At 43.6% G+C, this 20654-nt stretch overlaps 1 protein-coding gene across 1 annotated transcript in view; it reads left to right on the top strand.

Annotated features, from left to right (window-relative positions):
• Window positions 1-6266, top strand: part of SCPEP1 (serine carboxypeptidase 1) — a 38645-nt gene extending 32379 nt beyond the window's left edge. Inside the window, exons 11-13 of the mRNA XM_006832404.1 lie at window positions 2106-2243; window positions 3231-3394; window positions 6204-6266. Coding sequence (XP_006832467.1) covers window positions 2106-2243; window positions 3231-3394; window positions 6204-6266 — 365 coding nt within the window. The remainder of the gene's footprint in view (window positions 1-2105; window positions 2244-3230; window positions 3395-6203) is intronic.
• Window positions 6267-20654: the final 14388 nt, after the last annotated feature.

The following is a 20654-nucleotide window of genomic DNA, read 5'->3' as shown; positions in this document are numbered from 1 at the left end:
CCATTGTATAGTATTTTGATACATTTTATAATCATTTTTCTGAATTCCTTCTCCGGCATTTCCAAAGCCTGCTCATCTTCCAGTATGGAGTGTAGGTCTACTTCCAGCTCATTTGCCTCAGTCACTTTATCTCGTTTCTGGACATGTGCAGATATGGTCATCTTTTTCTGGTTTTGGGGCATATTCAGGGGTTATCTGTGGCTGTAATACTTAGATAGGTATGTATTTTGGTATTTTTTATGCTTTCTGATTGCCTTCAGGTAGATGTGATCAGGAAATGGGCTTCCCTTTTCACTCTTCTTGAGAAATTTCAAGATGCCACTGTTGGTCGTTTTGACGTAACTTAGGATTTAATTTTCGCCCTATTTCCTTTTTTGTCTGCCTGTCCAGCTCCATAATCCCCATTCAGGCCTTTTTTCTAGTTATAAACAGTTCAGGGCCAGCTTGGCCATTTGGTTTTAATTGGAAACTGTCTCTTTAAATTTCGAGGAGATCTGTGTGCATGCGTAGTAGAACCCTCCGAGGGTGGGGCTGGGGTGTCCGCTAGCTCAGGCACCCCTATAGTTACCAGAATGGAGGTGCGCAGACAACAAGGGACCAATGAAGAGATACCATAAGAAAAGAAGGTCCACACCTTTATCTCCGCGGTTCTGTCAGGCGCCCGTGGCTTCTCTGATCCTTCCCCCGCTTGGTGTCACCCAAGATGGCGGCTCCTGGAGCAGCTGAGCGTCCCGAACCAGAAAGCAATGGATTTCTTGCTTCTGCCACAAATACCCCCAGCTGTGAGCCTTCCAACCTTCTAAGTATTCCTTTATATGTGTTTCAGAGTTCTGGGGCCATCCCCTGAACCTGCTTGGTCGGGTATTCTATATTGTTGCTGACAGAACTCCTTAGTGCACTTCCACCTGATCCGCCATCTTGTTTGTTCTCTCTCCTCACTTTTTGAAGTCAGTAGTGGTTAAGAAAAGATCAATTGTCCCTGGGTAATACCCCTAGTGTCCTGAGTTCCAATATGTAGCTAAGCATACATTCTTAGGAGTCAGCCAGATGTAAGTTCATATCCCAGCTACCACTGACTAGCTGTTTTACCCCTGGGCATGTTTCTCAGCCTGAGTCTCATTTTCTGTAGCCATCACATAAGTGATAAGACGCCTTAGCTTGCAGAGTAGTGTTGAAGAAGTAGGATGTTGCTTGTGGAGTGCTTGCTTCGCAAAGCAGCTTGCAAAGAAATAGAAACTGCTCTTGTTACGTAATATGGTGCAGATGCCAATGGTCTGGAATCCTCTAGGCAAGATCTGTTGCCTGGGGCTGGTCACCTGACTTCACTAAAGGTTAACCTGGAATGGGCAGGCAGCAGTGTGTTGGAGGTAGACTTCCTGTCTTCCATGTAAGAGACCCAGGTTCGATTCCCAGCCAGTGCCGTTCATCAGGAAGCTCGCACATTGCTCTGATGCTATTCAGGTTTCACTGCAGCCTTCAGACTAAGACAGACTAGGCATGCTGATCGACTTCTGGAAATCAACCAGGATCACAAGAGTCTAATTCCCAACCAGCCATGGGAATGGTGCAGGATCTGGCAGCATTTCGTTCTGTGAATTGGGGGCCGACTGCACCACAGCTAGCAGAAGCTCAGAGTGGAGGTGTCTGACTTGGTTTTCCACCAAAGGCAGCTTCATTTGTTCAAATGGGAGCATAAACCTTGGCTCTGGTGTACCTTGGCAAGGGGGATAAATGGCGCACATCCCATTCGTTCCCTGAGCGGACCAGCCTAAAGAATGCTTTCTAAACCTCTGCCTACCCTCTGTCTATGGGCAGCAGCCTTTTCCAAGCTTCAGTTCCTCCATGAAAGTGGGACTGGCTATCATCAAAAGCTCCTGAGTGAATAGTTTGTGTGCAGAATGTGCTTTTTTTCCAAGGCACCAGCTCAGGATCCAGATTTCTGGGTTGGTTAGTCCCTGTTTGTAAAGCACGCCCATGCAGAATCTTTATGAAGTGCCACCCAGTGGTTGCCTTTAGGTGCTGGAATCAAGGGTGGTCTGGCTGAACGGAGCCCCTTGTTCTGGTAGATCCCTAGCTGCTCTCTCTTTCTCCTTCCCTACGTGCAGCCCAGTCTACAAACGTCTTCCTAAACATGGAGGGAGACTTCATGAAGCCTGCCATCAGCATTGTGGATGAATTGCTGGAAGCTGGGGTCAACGTGACGGTGTATAATGGACAGCTTGATCTCATTGTGGACACCATGGGTAGGAACTGACCCTGAGGGACACATGGGCAATTTCAGTTGGTGAGCTGAAAGGAAACTGGCCTTGAGCACATTGGTCTTGGGTTGGCAGCATTTAAATGCCAGGAGTAAGACCATTTCCTATTACTCCCGCCTACCCCTGGCCTTGACTTTTTGAATAAGTGGGTAACTGCTTGTGGCTTTCACTCTTCAGAGAAGCCTAGGCCCTTCCAGGTCTTAAGCCCTTAGGTCTTATTTTAAGAAAAAGAACAACACAGTACCTCCACAACAAAATACTATTTAAAAAAAAGAGACTTTTACTCACCATTAGACTTGACTTTTTAACTGAGGGGAAACCTAGTTTTTGTGCACTTTCACAGTTAGATGTTAAGCATTTTTAGGTGAATTAAAGCGAAGCCCCAAATGCCTCGGTAAACCTGAGGACTCAGGGCCACCCAGGCACTCGCTCACTTGGGGTCTCAGGAGAGCCAGGGTCTCAGAGCTATGAGTCGAATCAAGGCACCTGGTCTGGCAGTTGTGATGTTTCTTGAAGTCAGTAGAATCCTGACTTCCGTCTTTTTGTGACTTGCAGCACAGTGTGAAAAGATTCTGTGCTTTTCCATGAACTGCCCAGGTGGTCTGTGCTACTATGTCCTCATCCCTGAGACTTCTCAGGCTTCCTAACATGCCTCCACAGAGGTCCCTGACTTTTTCCCTTACGAGCCTATGGCAGAAGAGTCAGAGGCAAACAATAGTTCAGCTGGTCGGTTTCTTCTAGTCAGTCTTGACATTGAAAGTATGAGCCAAGAACAACAGCATCATCGTCATTGGGAACTTTCTAGAAATGCAGACCCTTGGTCCCACCTCAGATCTGCTGAACCTGAATTTGCATTTTCATGAGATCCTGGGGCAATCTTTATGCTGGGAAGCACAAATTATAGGACCTGTTTAAAAATATTCTTCCCGTACCCTGCTGTTAATGCCTGGCTCTTGTCTCCCATCTCACTAGGTCAGGAGTCTTGGATGCGGAGACTCAAGTGGTCAGAACTGCCCATGTTCAATAAGCTGAAGAGGAAAGCCCTGTATACCAACCCAGAATCTTCTGAAACGTCTGCTTTTGTCAAGTCTTATAAGAACCTAGCATTCTACTGGATTCTAAGAGCTGGACACATGGTAAGAGAGAAAGAGTGAGCTTTTGTTTCAGAACTAAAATGGTACCAAGAGTGAGGCCACAGGTTCACAGTGTAGCCAACAGGTGCTAATGACACAGAACAAGTAATGCTAAGTGGTGGGTTGACCCAGGAAAAAGCACTATATTCGTTTCCTGTAAGTACTGTTAAAAACAAAAACTCAAATGGGGAATGTAAATCAGATTTATTCTCTCACAGCTCTGGAAAGCAGAAGACTAAAAGCAAGGTGTTGGCCAAGTGGGTTCCATATAAAGGCTCTGAGGAAGAGTCTCATGCTTTCTTCCAAACTTCTGGGGCTTCCTGCTGCCCTCGGTGTTCCCCAGCTGGTATACATACCACTCCACCATTAGGTGGTCTTTGTCCCTGTGTGTCTCTTCTCTTCATCTTATAAGAACATCAGTCAGACAGGATGAGAGCCCACCCTACTCCGATATGAGCTCACATTAACTGTCTCAAAGACCGTATTTGCAAATGTCACATTCACAGGTTCTGAGGGTCAGGACTTCAGCATAGTTTATTGTTGTGGTCAAGTGGCATTGTAGCATTCCAAGGAGCAGCTGGTGAGTTTGAACCACTGACCTTGCAGTTAGCAGTCCAGTGCTTATTCTGCCACACCAGGACTTACTGTTGCTGTTGTTAAATTCTATCAAGTCGATTTCAACTCATAGAGACCCTGTATAGGGTTTCCAAGGAGTCGCTGGTGGGTTTGAACTGCCGACCTTGTGGCTTCCAGTCCAGTGATGATTCAGTACCACATCAGGACTTACTAGGTGACACAAGTCAACCCATAACAGAGAGGCAGGCCACCTTGGGGTTCTAGAAGACTTGGCCCTAAAAGATGAGTAGGCATTAGCCAGGTAGAAGGGAGAGGGAACTAGGAGCACCTTGTCCACAGGCCAGAGGAGACTCCAGAGAGCTGAGAACTCAGGAGGGATGGTGGAGATGAACAAGGAGACGCTGTATAACACACTACAAATTCAGCCTTTATCCTAAGGCCAGTAGGACACCATTGGTGGGTTCCAAGCAAAGGGGTAAAATGATTCAGTTTGCCTAACAAGGACATTCTGGCAGCAGAGAGGATGGGGCGCGACAGACACAGGGAGCCAGTCTAAGAGGCTGCTATGGTGACCCAGTTGGAAGACAAGAGGATGATGGATGTGATAAAGTGTAAGAAGGGAGAATTGGCAGAACATGGGAACCATCGGGGTGGGGAAGAAATGAAGGGTGGCTTCTTGGCTTCCACTCCAGCATCATTCGCTGAGATTGGGGAGTAGAATGGGAGTTTGCTGTACAAGGTGAGTTTCAATTACCTGTAGAACAGCCAAGTGGGATATCAGTAGGCAACTGAGCATATATATTTAGAATACTGGCTATATAAATAATATATGGATCTGGAACCAAACTACAAAGATGTCCTTGGAGAGAGAGAGAGAGAGAGAGAGCGTGTGGGGCCAAGTATGGACAGAGCTGGGACAGAGACCTGACAAGTACCTAACGAGAAGCCTGCAAATGACACTGAGAAAGGAACAGCCAAAGAAGTAGGAGGGAGACCAGGAGCATGAGGTCTCCATGAATGGTGGCTTGGGAAATTGGAGGGCCCACAGTGGTAACGCTCAGAGATGAAGGACTCAACTCAAGCAACATACTGTTTCCACCAATGTCTTTGGGAACCATGGCACACATTTTTAGTGGGAGGTTCGGCTCAGAAATCAGATGGGAACATGAGCGATGAGGGAGAGGAAACAGCATCTTCTTTAAGAAACTGGAAGTCATCCACCCTTTTAAGAAATTTGATCTGAAGAAAGTGTGAGCAAAGTGGCTGGACACCGGGCTAAGAGGACATTTTTTTTTAATACTGAGCACTTTCAATATTGATTGGTATAAGCTAGTAGGAAGTCTTAGAGTAAAAACAAAAATCATATATATATATGTAATATATATATGTGTGTATATTACTAGGGAGAGGTCCCTGCCTAGGCGGGTGGGAGGGGAAGGTAACCCGAGCTAACCGTACACTCAGACCAATTTCCTCTTGGTCCCTCACATACAGAGCAAGAGGGTAGTGGAAACAGCCATAAATTAACCACTGGAGATGGTATTAAATCATCTCAAACCACTTCCCCTTTAATTGACTGTCTCCTGATGAGTATGCCCCATCCTGCCTGTGCTGCCCAGGGAACCCATCCTCGGCAGAGTTGAGGACAGGAGGTACCAGAAGGAATTCTGGAACCATGGCCTTTCAGAACTTGGTCACCGTCTTCTCTACCCTCTTTATGAAAGAGAAACTGAGGCTTCTGCCTCTCCCCACTTTGATAGTTCGTGAAGAGGAGATTGTTCCACACATCTGAGGGAAAGCAAAAGAAAGCTGAAACACAAAGGTTGGGTTATCATTCAAACAAAAGGTTTTTTTGGTGGGTGGCTGGCTGCTGGTTAATTTGTATTTGTTTATAGCTTTCCTATGAGCTTCCCACTTGGACTTCTTTCTACTCCTATCGCAATCTGGGATCCCTCCTTCATAGAATCCTTTAAAATGTTGAGCATCTTCCTTCTTCCTTGCACAGTCAGGATCCCATGGCATAGGCATAGCCCATAGAAAGCCATCCATCAGCCCCAAATGGAGTCACTGGGTTTCTCCTAAATGCTGACTTCTCTAGGTCCCTTCCACCCGACATAGTCGGGGTCCAAAAGAACCTGACGTTCATCTGAGAGTTACTTCACAGAAGAGCCTGTGTCTTTAAGGAGAGCCCCAAGAAAGACACTGGGGGTCCTCACGCACCGCTGCTTCCTTCTAGGTTCCCTCTGACCAGGGAGCTATGGCTCTGAAGATGATGCAAATGGTGACCCAGCAGGAATAGGCTGACCTGCTCCAGGAGCACAGGAGCTGGGCCAAGGACCCTGGAAGCTGCAGGAAGCCCTGTTCTCCTTGGAAGCTGATGTTTTCGGCCTTCGGTTGTAAAGGTCACTGCCAGCTGCTGCAGAGGGCAAAAATGTTGTCTCTGGGGCAAATTGCAAATCATTTCGGCTGCTTAGAAAACCCAGGATTTTTTTGGATTTTGTTTTTATCAAAATGAAGGGTTGTCATCGATGAACGTTTCTCGGTACTAAAGCCAATCATGTGACGTGTAGAGAAAGTGGAAAATCCAGAGAAGAAAAGAACAGAATGAGTACCTGAACCCCCTTCCCAGGGATGAACACTTCTTCCTTTCATGGCTGTCCTTGCAGATATTTCTTGCTATATATGCATATATATTTTTTACAAAAATGGAATCATTCCTGTGCATGTCATTTTACCATCTAATTTGTTCCCACATCAACACATCCTTAACACCTTTGCATGTCAATAAATAGTCCATAACATTTTTTATGGTTGCTGAGCATTCCTTTTTATGGAGGTACCAGGATTTATTCACCACATGCCCTTAGTGGGGTCTAGCCTGCCGCTAATGTAAACAGTATCAGCTGTACCATCCTGATAGCTACATGTTTATGTTCGTCCTGATTATTCCTTAGTAAATTCCTAAGGGTATAATTCTTTAGTCAAAAGATTGTCAAGTTCCTTTGAAAACACTAGAGGTCATCCTGCTTATTGTATAACATCAAACAAAACCCAATCCATTCCTATTGAGTTGACCCAACACTATAAAACTTCACGAGAGCAAACAGATTCATTTTTCTCCTGCAGAGTGGTTGGTAGGGTTTGAACAACCGACCCTGCCTAACTCACAGTATCCCCAGAATTCCTTCCATTGTATGAACGTTCTAAGGTGACATAGAATCGATTCTGACTCATAATGACCCTGTATACTATAGGGTTTCCAAGGAGCAGCTGGTAGGGTTGAACTTCCGACCTTTGCAGTCCAGTACTTATCCTACAGAGCCTTACCAGGAGTCGAGCTGTATAAATAGAAGGATTAAAATCAAAACCAAACTGGTTGTTGGTGAGTCTATTCCTGGTACCCCATATGTTATCCAGTAGAATTACTCCATACAGTTTTCTTAGCTGTAATCTTTATAGTAGCAGATCATCAGAGTATTCATTCTTCCTCTGAGTAGCTGAGTGGGTTCAAACTGCCAGCTTTTAGATCAATGTTCTATGCCATTAAGTTGATTTTTCACTCATAGCAACCTGCTGTAGCAGAATAGAGCTGTCTTGTAGGGTTTTCTTGGCTGTGATGTTTATGGGGGGAGATCACTAGGTCTTTTCTCCAGCAGAGCACCAACCTTTCAGTTAACCATTGCACCACCAGAACTCCATTCTAAGTTAGCATTGTTGTTAAGTGCCATCACATCAGTTCCGACTCATAGCGACCCTGTATAGGATTTCCGAGGAGTGTCTGGTTAGCGCAGTAACCCACAGCACCACACCAGGAGTCCAAAGGGAGCCCTGGTATGCCACAGTAGTTAAGTGCTTGCCTGCCATCTGAAAAGCTGTTAGTTTGAACCCCGTCAACTGCTCCACAAGAGGAAAGACCTGGTGATCTGCCCCTTCAGCCTAGGAAACCCTATGGGGCAGTTCTATTCTGCCCTACAGAGGCGCTGTGAATACAAATCCACTGGGCTGAAAAGAGCCAGGTACCATCCAGAATCCTAACAATGATAGAAGGGTGTCCTGATGGGTAATGAATGACATAGCTTTCATTCCTTCCTCTTGGGCTCCAGCTTGAGTTTGTGGATTCCAGTTTGTTCACATTCTCTTCCCACACTTTCCATCCATCTTCCCTTCCTAACTGCCTCCCTGTGGACTTCAAACTCCAGCATTAGATGTGTAACTTCCTTAGAGAGATGGCTTAACCAGCTCCCGTAATGATTAAGATCAAATCCCAATAACAAATTCATATATAGATACAGATATACATGTATCTAAGGAGCTCTGGTAGCGTAGTGGTTACGAGTCGGGCTGCTAACCTCAAGATCAGTAGTTTGAAACTACCAGCTGTTCCACGGGAGAACAATGAGGCTTTCTGCTCCCATAAAGGTAGATAGCCTCGGAAACCTCATGCAGGGTCACTGTGAGTTAGAACTAACTTGGAGGTGCACAACCACCACCAGTGGTTGATGAATACAGTATTTGGTGCCAGAATGGAACAGAAAGTTTCCTGAATTGAATCTAGGTTTTCTGGAATTGGTTCTCTGATCAAATGAGATGTAGAGGCATTAATGACCCTGTTTCCAGTGGGGAAGGAAGCACTGGTGGTCCGTGACATGCAGTTACTAAACAGTTACTCCAATTGTCACCTTTAGATACTTTTCATCCTAGTCTGGGTTCTCTAGAGAAACAAAACCAGTGGAATTTATATATAAGTTGGTTCCAACACATAGTGACCCTGCATAGGGTTTCCAAGCCTTAGAGTCCTCATGGGAGCAGAGAGTCTTATCTTTCTTCTGCAGAGCAGCTGGTGAGCTCAAACTGGCGCCTTCTGGTTCTCAGTCCAGTACTTGTCAATGGAGCCACCATGTTCTTGTTTATATAGTCTTGATGTGGTGCTGCAGGATAATGCACTGGACCACAAAGTTGGTTTGAACCATAATGTTGGCAGTTCAAACTCACCTTGCAAACCCTATACAGGGTGGCTATGAGTTGGAACTGACTCGACAGCCCTTAATAATAACAACAACATATATATTTGTTGTTGTTAGATGCCATTGAGTTGGTACTGACTCATAACAACCCTATGCACAACACAATGAGACTGCTCAGACCTGGGCCAGCCTCACAATTGTTGCCACACTTGAGCCATTGATACTGCCACTTTGCCAATCCATCTCACTGGGGGTCTTCCTTTTTTTCACCGACCCTCCACTTTACCAAACATGATATACCTCTCCAGTGACTGGTCCTTCCTGACATTATGCCTGAAGTATGAGAGACAAAGTCTGGCCATCCTGGCCTCCAAGGAGCACTCTGGCTGCACTTCTTCCAACACAGATCTGTTTGTTCTTTTGGTAGCCCATGGCACTTTCAGTATTCTCCTCCAACACCATAACTCAAAAGCATCAATTCTTCTACGGTCTTCCTTATTCACTGTTCAGCTTTCGCATGCATATGAGATTATTGAAAATACCATGGCTTGGGTCAGGCACACCTTATTCCTCAAACTGACATCTTTGCTCTTCAAACCTTTAAAAAGGTCATGTGCAGCAGATTTGCCTAATGCAATACATCGTTTGATTTCTTGACTGCTGCCTCCATGAGTGTTGATAGTTGATCCAAGAAGAATGTAGTCTTTGACAACTTCTATCTTTTCTACATTGATAAGAACATTGTTTATTGGTGGTGACGATTTTTGTTTTCTTTCTATACATTATATATATATATGTTGTTAAGTGCTGTCGAGTCAATTCCAACCCATAGCGACCTTGCATAGGGTTTCCAAGGAGCAGCTGGTGATCTTGAACCGCCGACCTTGCAGTTCAAATGACTTTGCAGACTGGTGCATTAACCCACAGCACCACCAGGATGCCACATATATATATATATATAGGTTTATATAAAGAGAGGGAGCATGGTGGCTCCATATGATAAGCACTGGACTGAGAACCACAAGGTTCACGATTCAAGCCTGACAGCAGTTCCAGGAAAGAAAGATGAAGCTTTTTACTCCCATGAATAGTTAAAGCCTCAGAAATCCTATACAAGGCTGCTATGAGTTGGAATTGACTTGACAGCACTTAACAACATATAAAGAGAGGTTTTTATCGAGGAAGTGGCTCACACAGTTGTAGAGGGAGGGAGGCAGTCCCAAGTCTGCAAGTCAGATGCAAGATTAATGAATCATGATCAGCAGGTCTGGCATGGCAGCAGGTCTGGCAGGTAAGAAGGCTGACTGCTGGTGACTCCCAGGATTGGTAGGTAGTAGAGCAAGCCACTGACTCAAGTGCAAAGAATCAGAGGTTAGAGGGTAAGTCAGATGCAAGATTCAGACTTAGCAGAGAGCAAGCAAGCTTTGCCTGAGTGTTCAATATACTAGAAGCAGACACCATCCCAAAAGAAGTTCCCTTTCGATTGAGTGACTGCTCATAGCAGATCTCATCCTGGGGAATTACTACCAATGAGAATCCTGATCCAGTCAAGTTGACACAAAACCTTAACTAGCACACCTGTAATCAAGTTCCTATACAAGTACTTTCTGCCATAGAACATTCTAGTGAAAAAGAATTGTAATGGGGAAAGGCATCTTGATGGCACAGTGATTAAAGCTCTCAGCTGCTAACTGAAAGGTCAGTGATTCAAACCCACTTCCTGTGGGAGAGAGATGTGGCTGTCTGCTTATGTAATGATTACAGCCTTGGAAACCCAATGGGGTAGTTCTATTCCATACAGTGGCTGTGAGTTAGGATTGATTCCATAACAAGTAGCCTTTTTGGTTTGTTTGTTTTACAATGGGGAAAGAAAAAGATGAGCTCAGTTAGGACTTTAAATTTTTTAATTCTCAGCTTAAGCTCTTTATATTGGCCTTGTCTTCTATGACAGCCCTGAAAGAAATACGCATTTCCTGTAGTTGCAAGACAGATTTCAAACCAAACCAAAGTCAATTTCTCCTGATGGCTGAATGTGAGGAAAGAGTTAACACAGCCTGTCTGGTTATTCCCTCCCTGCACGTCTCTAAGAGAATCATAACATCCTTGGCCAACTCCTGCGAATATGAACTATTCTTAGTGGTGGATGCTGTCGTTCCATTTTTCTGGAGCAATGAACCATGCCATACCCTTTGACTCATTGGGCTGCTTTGCACAAACATCAAGATTGGTGTTACGTATTTGATTTCACTGTTGGGATTCTGAGTTTCAGTTACCCTGGATGGTTACATAACAGTATGTGACCAACCCCCACCACCCCTTTGACGCTGAGACTAAAATGGGCTTCCTTGGGCAAAGACACCCCACCCATGCACCTGTAGTTTGGTACTTAGAACACTCCTGTCTGCCCTTGGACAGGAGAGGGCATTAGAAGCCTATGCTGAACCGCTTTAACCCCTGTCAAAGCTAATCTTTCACTTGCTGCTCTTGTTTTTTGTCCTCTGCTCTGAAAAATCGTAACTATGAGTGTAAGATGCTAGTCTTGTGAATCCTTTTGGTGAACCACTGAACAAAAAATGGATTATAACACAAATTGAATCCCTAGCCTTATAGGGTCTCTTTGGTCAAAGTTTGGTTAAAGTTGGTTGGGAAGTATGCAATTCTGATTATTGAGCTAGGTGCAATGCAAAGATCCTATCCAAGCTGGGGACCTCAAATCTTTTGTCAGTAGGAGCAGCCCTTCCTGAAGAGGTTGCTCTCCTCACACTCAAGATGCTAAAATCAATTACTAGCCTTACTTCCAGGCCCTGTCCCTCCAACATTACATCCCCTTAGCAGAACACGTAGAGGCTCATGGGATATTCCCTATGTTCAGTTGAATGGGGAAAAAAAGCCTGGCACTTTCTGCATGGCAGGCAAACATCACTGCAAGTGGGCAGACACAGCACCATGGTCCCACTCTGAGATGGCCTGAAGGATGGTAAAGGGAGGGCCTCCCAGTGGGCAGAGCTTAGAGCAATGTACCTAGGCATTTATTTGAGTCTCCATTTGGGAGATTTGTGGGATGGAAGTGAAGCCCAACTCTTTGGGAGCTCGCAGGTTGGGGCTTTTAGCTGTGGACTCACCTCATTAGCAACGGCTCCATCATCATTCTGGATCCCCTAAGGCTTTGCTGCCTCTGGGGCCAGGTGAGTGTGCTCTGGTCTGCCCACAACTAGGATAAGCTTCCGTCTTTCTTCATGGACTCCAACCTTCATGGACTTCAAGCACTCCAACGAGTGCTTGCGGGATTCCAATTGTTCTTACTCGTCCCCACTTTCATCCATCATCTCTTCCTGCCTGCCTCCCTGTCTACTTCACTCACCACCACCAGAGTTAGGACAGCAACCTTTCAAAGACTGCATAGTCAGCTCCCACACTGTGTACGTCAGACCCCTTAAATACACACACACAGTGCACACACACTTAGTTCTGCTTCTCTGATTGAATTTTGCCTGACAGTTCTTTAAATGTAATTATATTTAATCAATTCAAAGCTCCCCATAACCGGAATCTGCATATTTGATGTCTTTCTGTGAACTGTTAATCAGATCTTGTTGTTGTTGTTATGTGCTGTCGAGTCGGTTCCGACCCATAGCGACCCTGTACTGGGTTTCCAAGGGTGTAAATCTTTACGGGAGTAGAAAGCCTTATCTTTCTCCCGCGGAGCAACTGGTAGTTTCGAACCGCTGACCTTAAGGTTCGCAGCCCGATTTGTAACCACTACGCTACCAGAGGAATTACATCTATTCCTTGCTCTTTGCATTTAACGTTGCTGAGAAATTTGAAACCAATACAACATTCCCTCTTTTTGTACACTTTCATTAACTTTCAGTTCATTTTCATGCAAATCAGTAACTTCAGATGGTTATGCTGAAGTTTATAGTTTTTTATTATCATTACTATTAATTTTGCTTGGTATGTTGTGAGCATTGTGATTCACAGGTTCAGATTTTCAGTTCAATGACTTTCTTCAGGGCAAGTAGTCACATATTTACGACAGGATCCCATTCTGATGGCTCCTTTTGTAAGTCACTTCTGATGTAATTTGAACACCTCGTTTTAAAGAAGTTTTCATTATTATTGTCTTTTATTATCAGTATCTTTATAAATCTAATCTTTATTTGTCTCTGGGAATTGGAAAAAATTACAAATAAATGTACATACATTAAAAAGAACAGAAATCACTAAAAGGATGGTCACAAGTGTGGATCACTGTAATTCAAATACCTTATGAGACCAGGGCTACCTGTATATATCCTGGTGTGCCACTGTGGGCTAATGCACTGGACTGCAAAGTTGGTTTGAAGCACAAGGTCGCCAGTTCAAGTTCACCAGCTGCTCCTTGGGAACCCTGTACAGGTTTGCTATGGGTTGGAACTGACTCAATGGCACTTAACAGAAAACAACAACACCTGTATGTATTGGAGCCCTGGTGTAACACTGTGGGTTAATGCACTGAACTGCAAGATCAGTTTGAAATGCAAGGTCGGTGGTTCAAGCTCACCAGATGCTCCTTGGAAACCCTATACAGGGTCACTATGAGTCAGAACTGACTCAATGGCACATAATAACAACAATAACATCACACCTGTGTGTGGATTCCTGGGGTGGTGCTGTAAGATAAGCACTGGACTACTAACCGCAAGGTTAGTGATTCAAACCCACCAGCTGCTCCTAGGAAACCCTATACAATGGCTCTACGACACTTAACAACAACAACAATCTGTATATATATAAAACAGCTTCAAAAAGTTTGTGGAAAAATGAAATTAAAAGTAGTGGAAATTTCCCACAAACTTTATGTAGCCCCCTCATATTTGAAAATTGTTTCAAGTTCTTTTTTCCTGCTTTTTTTAGCTTTTATTCTGGATGCTTTCCCTCAAGACAGCCGTCAACACCATTAGTTAAATTTCTGATAGTGTTAACTCTATACTTTGATGTTTCTGTAATTATCTTTCTCCTTAATTTATTTTCCTACTTAGTCTAGCTACTATTCCATATTATTACTGTTGTCTTTTCACCTCCTTTTAAATTTCATATTCCGAGTACTCTGCATTATTATTTTTTTTAAATAACGAACAAAGTATTTGTAGCTTCATTATTCCTTGCTTGCAGTATGAGTCTTCCAAGGAATGTTCCTTATCTACTTTTTACCCTTTGCTTCATTTCCTCCATTTCAGTTGCAGTTCCATTTGTTTCCCCGTCTTTGAATGAGGGCAATTCTATAATTATCTAATTTTTCTCTCCTGTTTACCTGGTTCTTTTTCAGATTGTTTTTGTAGTTCTTATTCAGGATATTGTGGATTTGTATGAGCTGTTTACTCTTCAGCTGCCTAATGGAAGTAGATGTCTGTGTCTTGGGCAATAATTGTTGTTGTTGTTGTTAAGTGCCGTGGAGTCAGGTTCCGACTCATAATGACCCTGTATGGAGTTTCTAAGGAGCAGCTGGTGGGTTTACACTGTGGTTCACAGTCCAGTTCTGATCTACAACACCACACCAGAATTCCTGGGCAATAATTATAGGGAGTTTATTTCCTGTGACCCATTTAGAGGACATAGCTTAGGTGGCCCAAACAGTTAGGTACTTGACTAATACTAGAAAGGTACAGACCCACCCAGCATCTCTGTAGGAAAGAGACCCAGTGATGATCTACTTCCTTAAGGATTACAACCAAGAAAACCCCATGGGGTCTCTGTGAGTGCAAATTGACACATAGAGACCAGTCTTGACCTTGGATCAGCTATCCAAGGAAAAGGTCGAATATTCTGCCTCCCTTCCATTCATCCAAGTAGAGATGGAAATAGAAAAGCCAAATCCCCCTGCCAGCACTTATGCTAGATGGACTCTACTCAGCCAGGGAATGCCCTCCAACATCTGTGACCCACTATGATGGGCAGCTCTTTCAACCACCAGTCCACCCTCACAGGGTACCTTCCTGGACTGGAGAGCTGGATCACTAAAAACTATATCCTTGGGGTCCTTTGCAGCTAGGGTTTTGATTGAAAATTAAATGAAGGCCATCTACCTGCCCTTTTTAATTTCTTTCCCAGTGGCCAGCCGAATTGTGGAAACGAGCTGTTTCTGCAGCAAAGTTCCCGCATCAATTCTTCCTGAGCATCAAGAAGCTGTGTGGCAGCTTATTGGTAAGAGTTCTCCTGATTCTGCCTTGCAACTTTGGAGGTACATGTTAAATCAGTAGTTCGGGTAGAGGACTCTATTAGTTGGCCCATTCTTCCATGTTGTTGGTGTCATTCCTAGAGGCTTTCCCCTTGGCCAGCTCTTTCAGTCCTTCTAGTGCTTGCATTGATTTTGTAAGAGCTTAATTGTTGTTAAGTGCCGTCGAGTAGGTTCCAACTCCTATGACTCTGTATGGGGTTTCCAAGAGCAGTTGGTGGGTTTGAACTACCAGCCTTGTGGTCCGCAGTCCAGTGTTACATCTTTTAATGCCCCAGGTATCTAGAATGCTTTCTATTACCTGCAGTCAACACTTCATTCCTTCTCGTAAAACTCTACGCACACGGTTGATTATGAACTTGTGTTCCTGGTACCTAGTTGTTATTGTTGTTAGCTACCACTGAGTTGCCCTTGACTCTTGTGTTGCAGACTAGAACTTCTCCTTAAGGTTTTCTTGGCTGTAATTCCTACAGAAGCACTTTGTCAGGTCTTCCTTCCACAGAGCCACTTGGTGGATTTGAACTACCAGCCTTTACATTCACAGCTAATCACACACCAACCACTTGTGCCACTGAGGTTCCTTTGGTACATAGTAAACCCATTGCCATCACGCCAATTCTGACTCATAGCCACCCTATCAAATAGTCTAGAACTGCCCCCTAGGTTTTCCAAGGCTGTAAATCTTTACAGAAGCCAACTAGTACATCTTTCTCTCATTGAGCAGCTGGTGGGCTCAAATGGCTGAGCTTTCTTTCCATTAGCAGACAAGCGCTTAGCCACACTGCCACCAGGGCTCCTTGGTACATACATGTACATAGTTATTGTTGTTATTAAGTGCTAATGAATCCTAGTAACCCTGTATAGAGTTTCTGAGACTGTAAATCCTTGCAGGAGCAGAAAGCCTCATCTTTCTCATTCAGAATAACTGTTGAACTTGAACTGCCAACCTTGTGGTTGATAGTCCAGGGATTATCCATCCTTTAGAGCCACTGTGCTCCTGGGTATTTAGTAGGTTTTCAGTATTCATTCGCTGATTGATGTCATGACATTATGAGAAAGGAGGAATGACCACAACAGACTTCCTCCCAACTGTGATGTAGCCATTCAGCTACATTCTTGGCTTACTTCAGCTTGGTCTATGGCAGGCTACTGCCTACTTCCTTTACTTACACTGGGATTTCAGCATTCAGTGATGACATCTGCCTTGGGACTTCTCTGTTCACTTACATTTACCACATTTTCTCATTTCAGAAACTAGGTCTTTTCTTTTAGGCTGCTCTCTCCAGCGCTCTTGGCAGATGCTGTTCACTGTAACGGAAGCAGTGACTTCAAGGGAGGAGGAAGCATGGCAGTTCCCACAGTGACTGTGAGCCTTTCTTATGGCTATCTTTTACAAGGTTAATCAGACTTTGTTGTTGTTATTAGACGCCTGTATAATCTTCGGAGTTGCTGTTTTCACTTTGATACTGTATGTTGTTTTTAAGTGCCGTCAAGATGATTCCAACTCACAGCGATCCTACGCACAACAGAACGGGACACTGCCCGGTCCTGCATTGTCCTCACAATTGTTATGTGTGAGCCCACTGTGCTGCCACTGTACCAGTCCATCTTGTGGAAGGCCTTCCTCTTTTTCTCTGACCCTCCACTTTACCAAGCATGATGTCTTTCTCCAGGAATGGATCCTTTTTGAAAACATACCTGAATTATGAGAGACAGTCTAGCCATCCTGGCTTCTAAGGAGCATTCTGGCTGTACTTCTTCCAACACAGATTTGTTTGTTCTTCTGGAAGTTCATGGTACTTTTAATATTCTTCTCCAACACCATAGTTCAAATGCAAGATTTCTTCTATAGTCTTCCTTATTCATTGTCCAACTATGACATGCATGTGAGGCTATTATACCATGGCTTGGGTCAGAGACATTTTAGTCCTTAAATTGACATCTTTGCTCTTGAACACTTAAAAAAGGTTTTGTGCAGCAGATTTGCCTAATGCAGTATGTTGTTTGATTTTTGACTGCTACTTCCATGAGTGTTGATAGTGTATCCAAGCAAAATGAAGTTTTGGACAAATTCAATCTCTTCTCCTTTTATCATTATGTTATTTATTAATCCAGTTGTGAGGATTTTTGTTTTCTTTACATTGAAGTGCAACCCATACTGAAGGCTGTAGTCTTCAATTTCAACAAGCAAGGTTGTATCATCTGCATATCACAGGTTGAGTTTTCCTCCATTCCTGATCCCATGTTCTTCTTCATATAATCCAGCTACTTGGATTATTTGCTCAGCATACAGACTGAGTAAGTATGGTGAAAGGATACCACCTTGACACACATCTTTCCTGATTTTAAACCATTCAGTGTCCTCTTGTTTTGTTTAAACAACTGCCTTTGGTCCATGTACAGGTTCCTATGAGCACAATGAATTGTTCTGGAATATACATTCTTCACTATGTTACCCATAGTTTGTCATGATCCATGCAGTCGAAAGCCTATATAGTCAGTAAAGCACATCTTTTTGGCTTTCCCTGCTTTTAGCTAAGATCTATCTGACATCAGCAATGATATCCCTAATTCCACATCTTTGTCTAAATCTAACTTGAACTTTGGCAGTTCCCTATCGATGTATTGTTGTAGCTGTTTATGAATTATCTGTAGGAAAATTTTACTTGCATGTGATATGAATGCTATTGTCCAACAATTTCCACATTCAGCCAGGTCATCTCTCTTTGGAATGAGCACAAATCTGGATCTCTTCCAATAAGTTGACCGGTAGTAGTTGCCTTCCAAATTTCTTAGCATAGATGAGTAAGTAAAAGATTTCAATTTGTATTCCATCAATTCCTGGTGCCTTGTTCTTTACTAATGCCTTTAATGCATCTTGCACTTCTTCTTTCAGTACTATTGACTCTTGATCTTATGCTACCTCTTGAAGTGGTTGAACCCAGATCATTTCTTTATGGTACAGTGACTTGGTATTCCTCCCATCTTCTTTTGATGCTTTTTGCACCATTCAATATTCTGCCCATAGAATCCTTCGATATTGCAAGTCCAGAGTTGAATTTTTTTCTTCAGTTCTTTTAGCTTGAGAAATGCTGAGAGTGCTTTTCCCTTTTGGTTTTCTAACTCTGGGTCTTTGCACATTTTATAGTAATACTTGACTTTGTCTTCTCAAGCTGCCCTTTGAAATTTTCTGTTCAGCTGTTTGACTTCCTCATTTCTTCCACTTGATTTAGCTTTTCTTCACTAGAGAGCAAGTTTTAGAGCCTCTTCTGACATCCATTTTGGTCTTCTCTTTTTCTCCTGTATTTTTAATGATTTTTCGCTTTCTTCCTGTATGAAGTTCTTGATGTCATCCCACAACTTTTCTGTCTTTGGTCATTAGTCTCTAATGCATCAAATCTGTCCTTGAGATGATCTCTAAATTCAGGTGAGATTTGTTCTAGGTCACATTTTGGCTTTCACGGACTTGTTTTAATTTCTGCAGCTTCAGTCTGAACTTGCATATGAGCAATTGATGGTCTGTTCCACAGTGTCTCTGGTCTTGTTTTGACTGATGATATTGAGCTTTTCCACCATTTCTTCCCAGAGTTGTAGCCAATTTGAGTTCTGTGCATTCCATCCTATGAGATCCATGTGTGTAACTGTCTTTTATGTTGTTTAAAAAAAGGTATTTGCAAGGAAGGAGTCATTAGTCTTGCAAAATTCTATCATGCGGTCTATCATCATTTTTTTCTCCTAGGCCTTATTTTCCAACTACTGATTCTTCCTCGTTGTTTACAACCTTTGTATTCCAGTCACCAGTAATTATCAAAACATCTTGATTGCATGTTTAATCAATTTCAGACTGAAAAAGTTGGTAGAATTCTTCAATTTCATCATCATGGACTTTAGTGGCTGATGTGTAAATTTGACTAATAGTGGTATTAACTGGTATTATCCCTATCCCAGACAGAACTGTACTTGAAGATTGATCTTGAAATGTTCTCTTTGATGATGGCATATCTTCCAGAATTATAGCAACATGCAAGCCACCACAGTAGGACAAACTGACAGACGAGTGGTGATGCCAGACTTCATGGAGTTGTGTATGTATGCGGAAGAAGCCCTAGTGACTGCTAACCACAAGGCTAACCATTCAAATCCACTAGCTGTTCTGAGGGAGAAAGAGGAGGCCATCTACTCCCCTAAAGATTTCCAGTCTCAGCAACCCAAAGGGGTCATTTGCCTGTCCTCTAGAGTCACTATGAATTAGAAGCAACTCAATGACAGTGGTGATGTTTTTATTTTTATTTTTTGTTTTCTGGGGGTTTTGTTGTTGTTGTTTGGTATATCTATACTGTAGTGTGGAGTCCTGGTGTGGCACTGCAGGTTAATGCAGGTTAATGTGTTGGATTACAAGGTCGGTTTGAACTGCAAGGTTGGCAGTTCAAGCTCACCGACTGCTCCTCAGAGTCACTATAAGTTGACTATATAGGGTCTCTATGAGTCGGAACCAACTCGACAGCACTAACAACAACAAACTGTAGTGTAGGCAATCAAACAGATTGTAGAGCTAGTATCCCAAAATGAAACACTTTCTCTGCCTTTATATAATTTGTCTAAGATCCTAGATTACTTCAAGTACCTGGATGGACCTTTTCTGCCTGCTCCCGCCCTTGGCCCCAGACTTCTGAGCCTCCAGTTCATAGTTGTTTGGTGCAGAATCGGTCACCGAGGGCACGCCCTCTCTGTGTACTCATCTGCTTCCCCACCCAGGCTATACAGCTCTTCAAGGAACATTTCCTCATCCTTCAGTCCCCAGTCCCTGGCCCCAGTGAACTACGCTGAATTGTGAACATCACACTAGGAGCCTGTAGCTATCAATGAAGTGGAGTGATGCCTTTCTAGCATACGGCCTACAATTTTATATGAGACTTTAGTGATGTCCGACTTCCCTTTAACTGTGCAGTCCATCCCAGACATGGGAAAGACAGTCTTGGAAGAATGGCTCACCTATCCTTTTTCATGTGTCTTTCATCCCTCTGAGACCTTAGGTGGGCTCTTGGCAGATACATATGTATTCTGTTCTCCAGAGAGCTATGTCTGTTAGGCATTTGGGCAAACCAGACTTGAGTTGTGTTTTCTCCATTATCTCATTAGGACTTTTTTTTAAATGTTTTATTGTGAATTATGTGATAGTTTACATGGGAGAACATCAGTCTTACATTCATTCTATCGTATTGTCTCATTGCCATGGTTACAATCCCCTCCATGCAATCCTTCCCCCGTACCCCCCAGGGCTTCAGCACACAGTCACTCTCCCTCTCTGGATCTAAAGTCTCCAACTGCTCCATCGCTCCACGTCATCATCTCTGGCTCCATTTTAGGCATCACTGCTTCTCTGGGTAGGGTCCTGCTCTCTGCTCTTCTCCCTTGATGGCCCTAGGGACCTCCGCTCCTAGACTGAAAAGTTAATCACTCCCCTCCTTGCTATAAAATGTCTGCCTTTACATTTCCAACCCTCACAATC

The sequence above is a fragment of the Chrysochloris asiatica genome, unplaced genomic scaffold, assembly GCF_000296735.1.
Source record: "Chrysochloris asiatica unplaced genomic scaffold, ChrAsi1.0 scaffold00007, whole genome shotgun sequence".
NCBI lineage: Eukaryota > Metazoa > Chordata > Mammalia > Afrosoricida > Chrysochloridae > Chrysochloris > Chrysochloris asiatica.
Note: the sequence above shows the minus strand (reverse complement) of the source record. Positions and strands in the feature narration are given on the sequence as shown.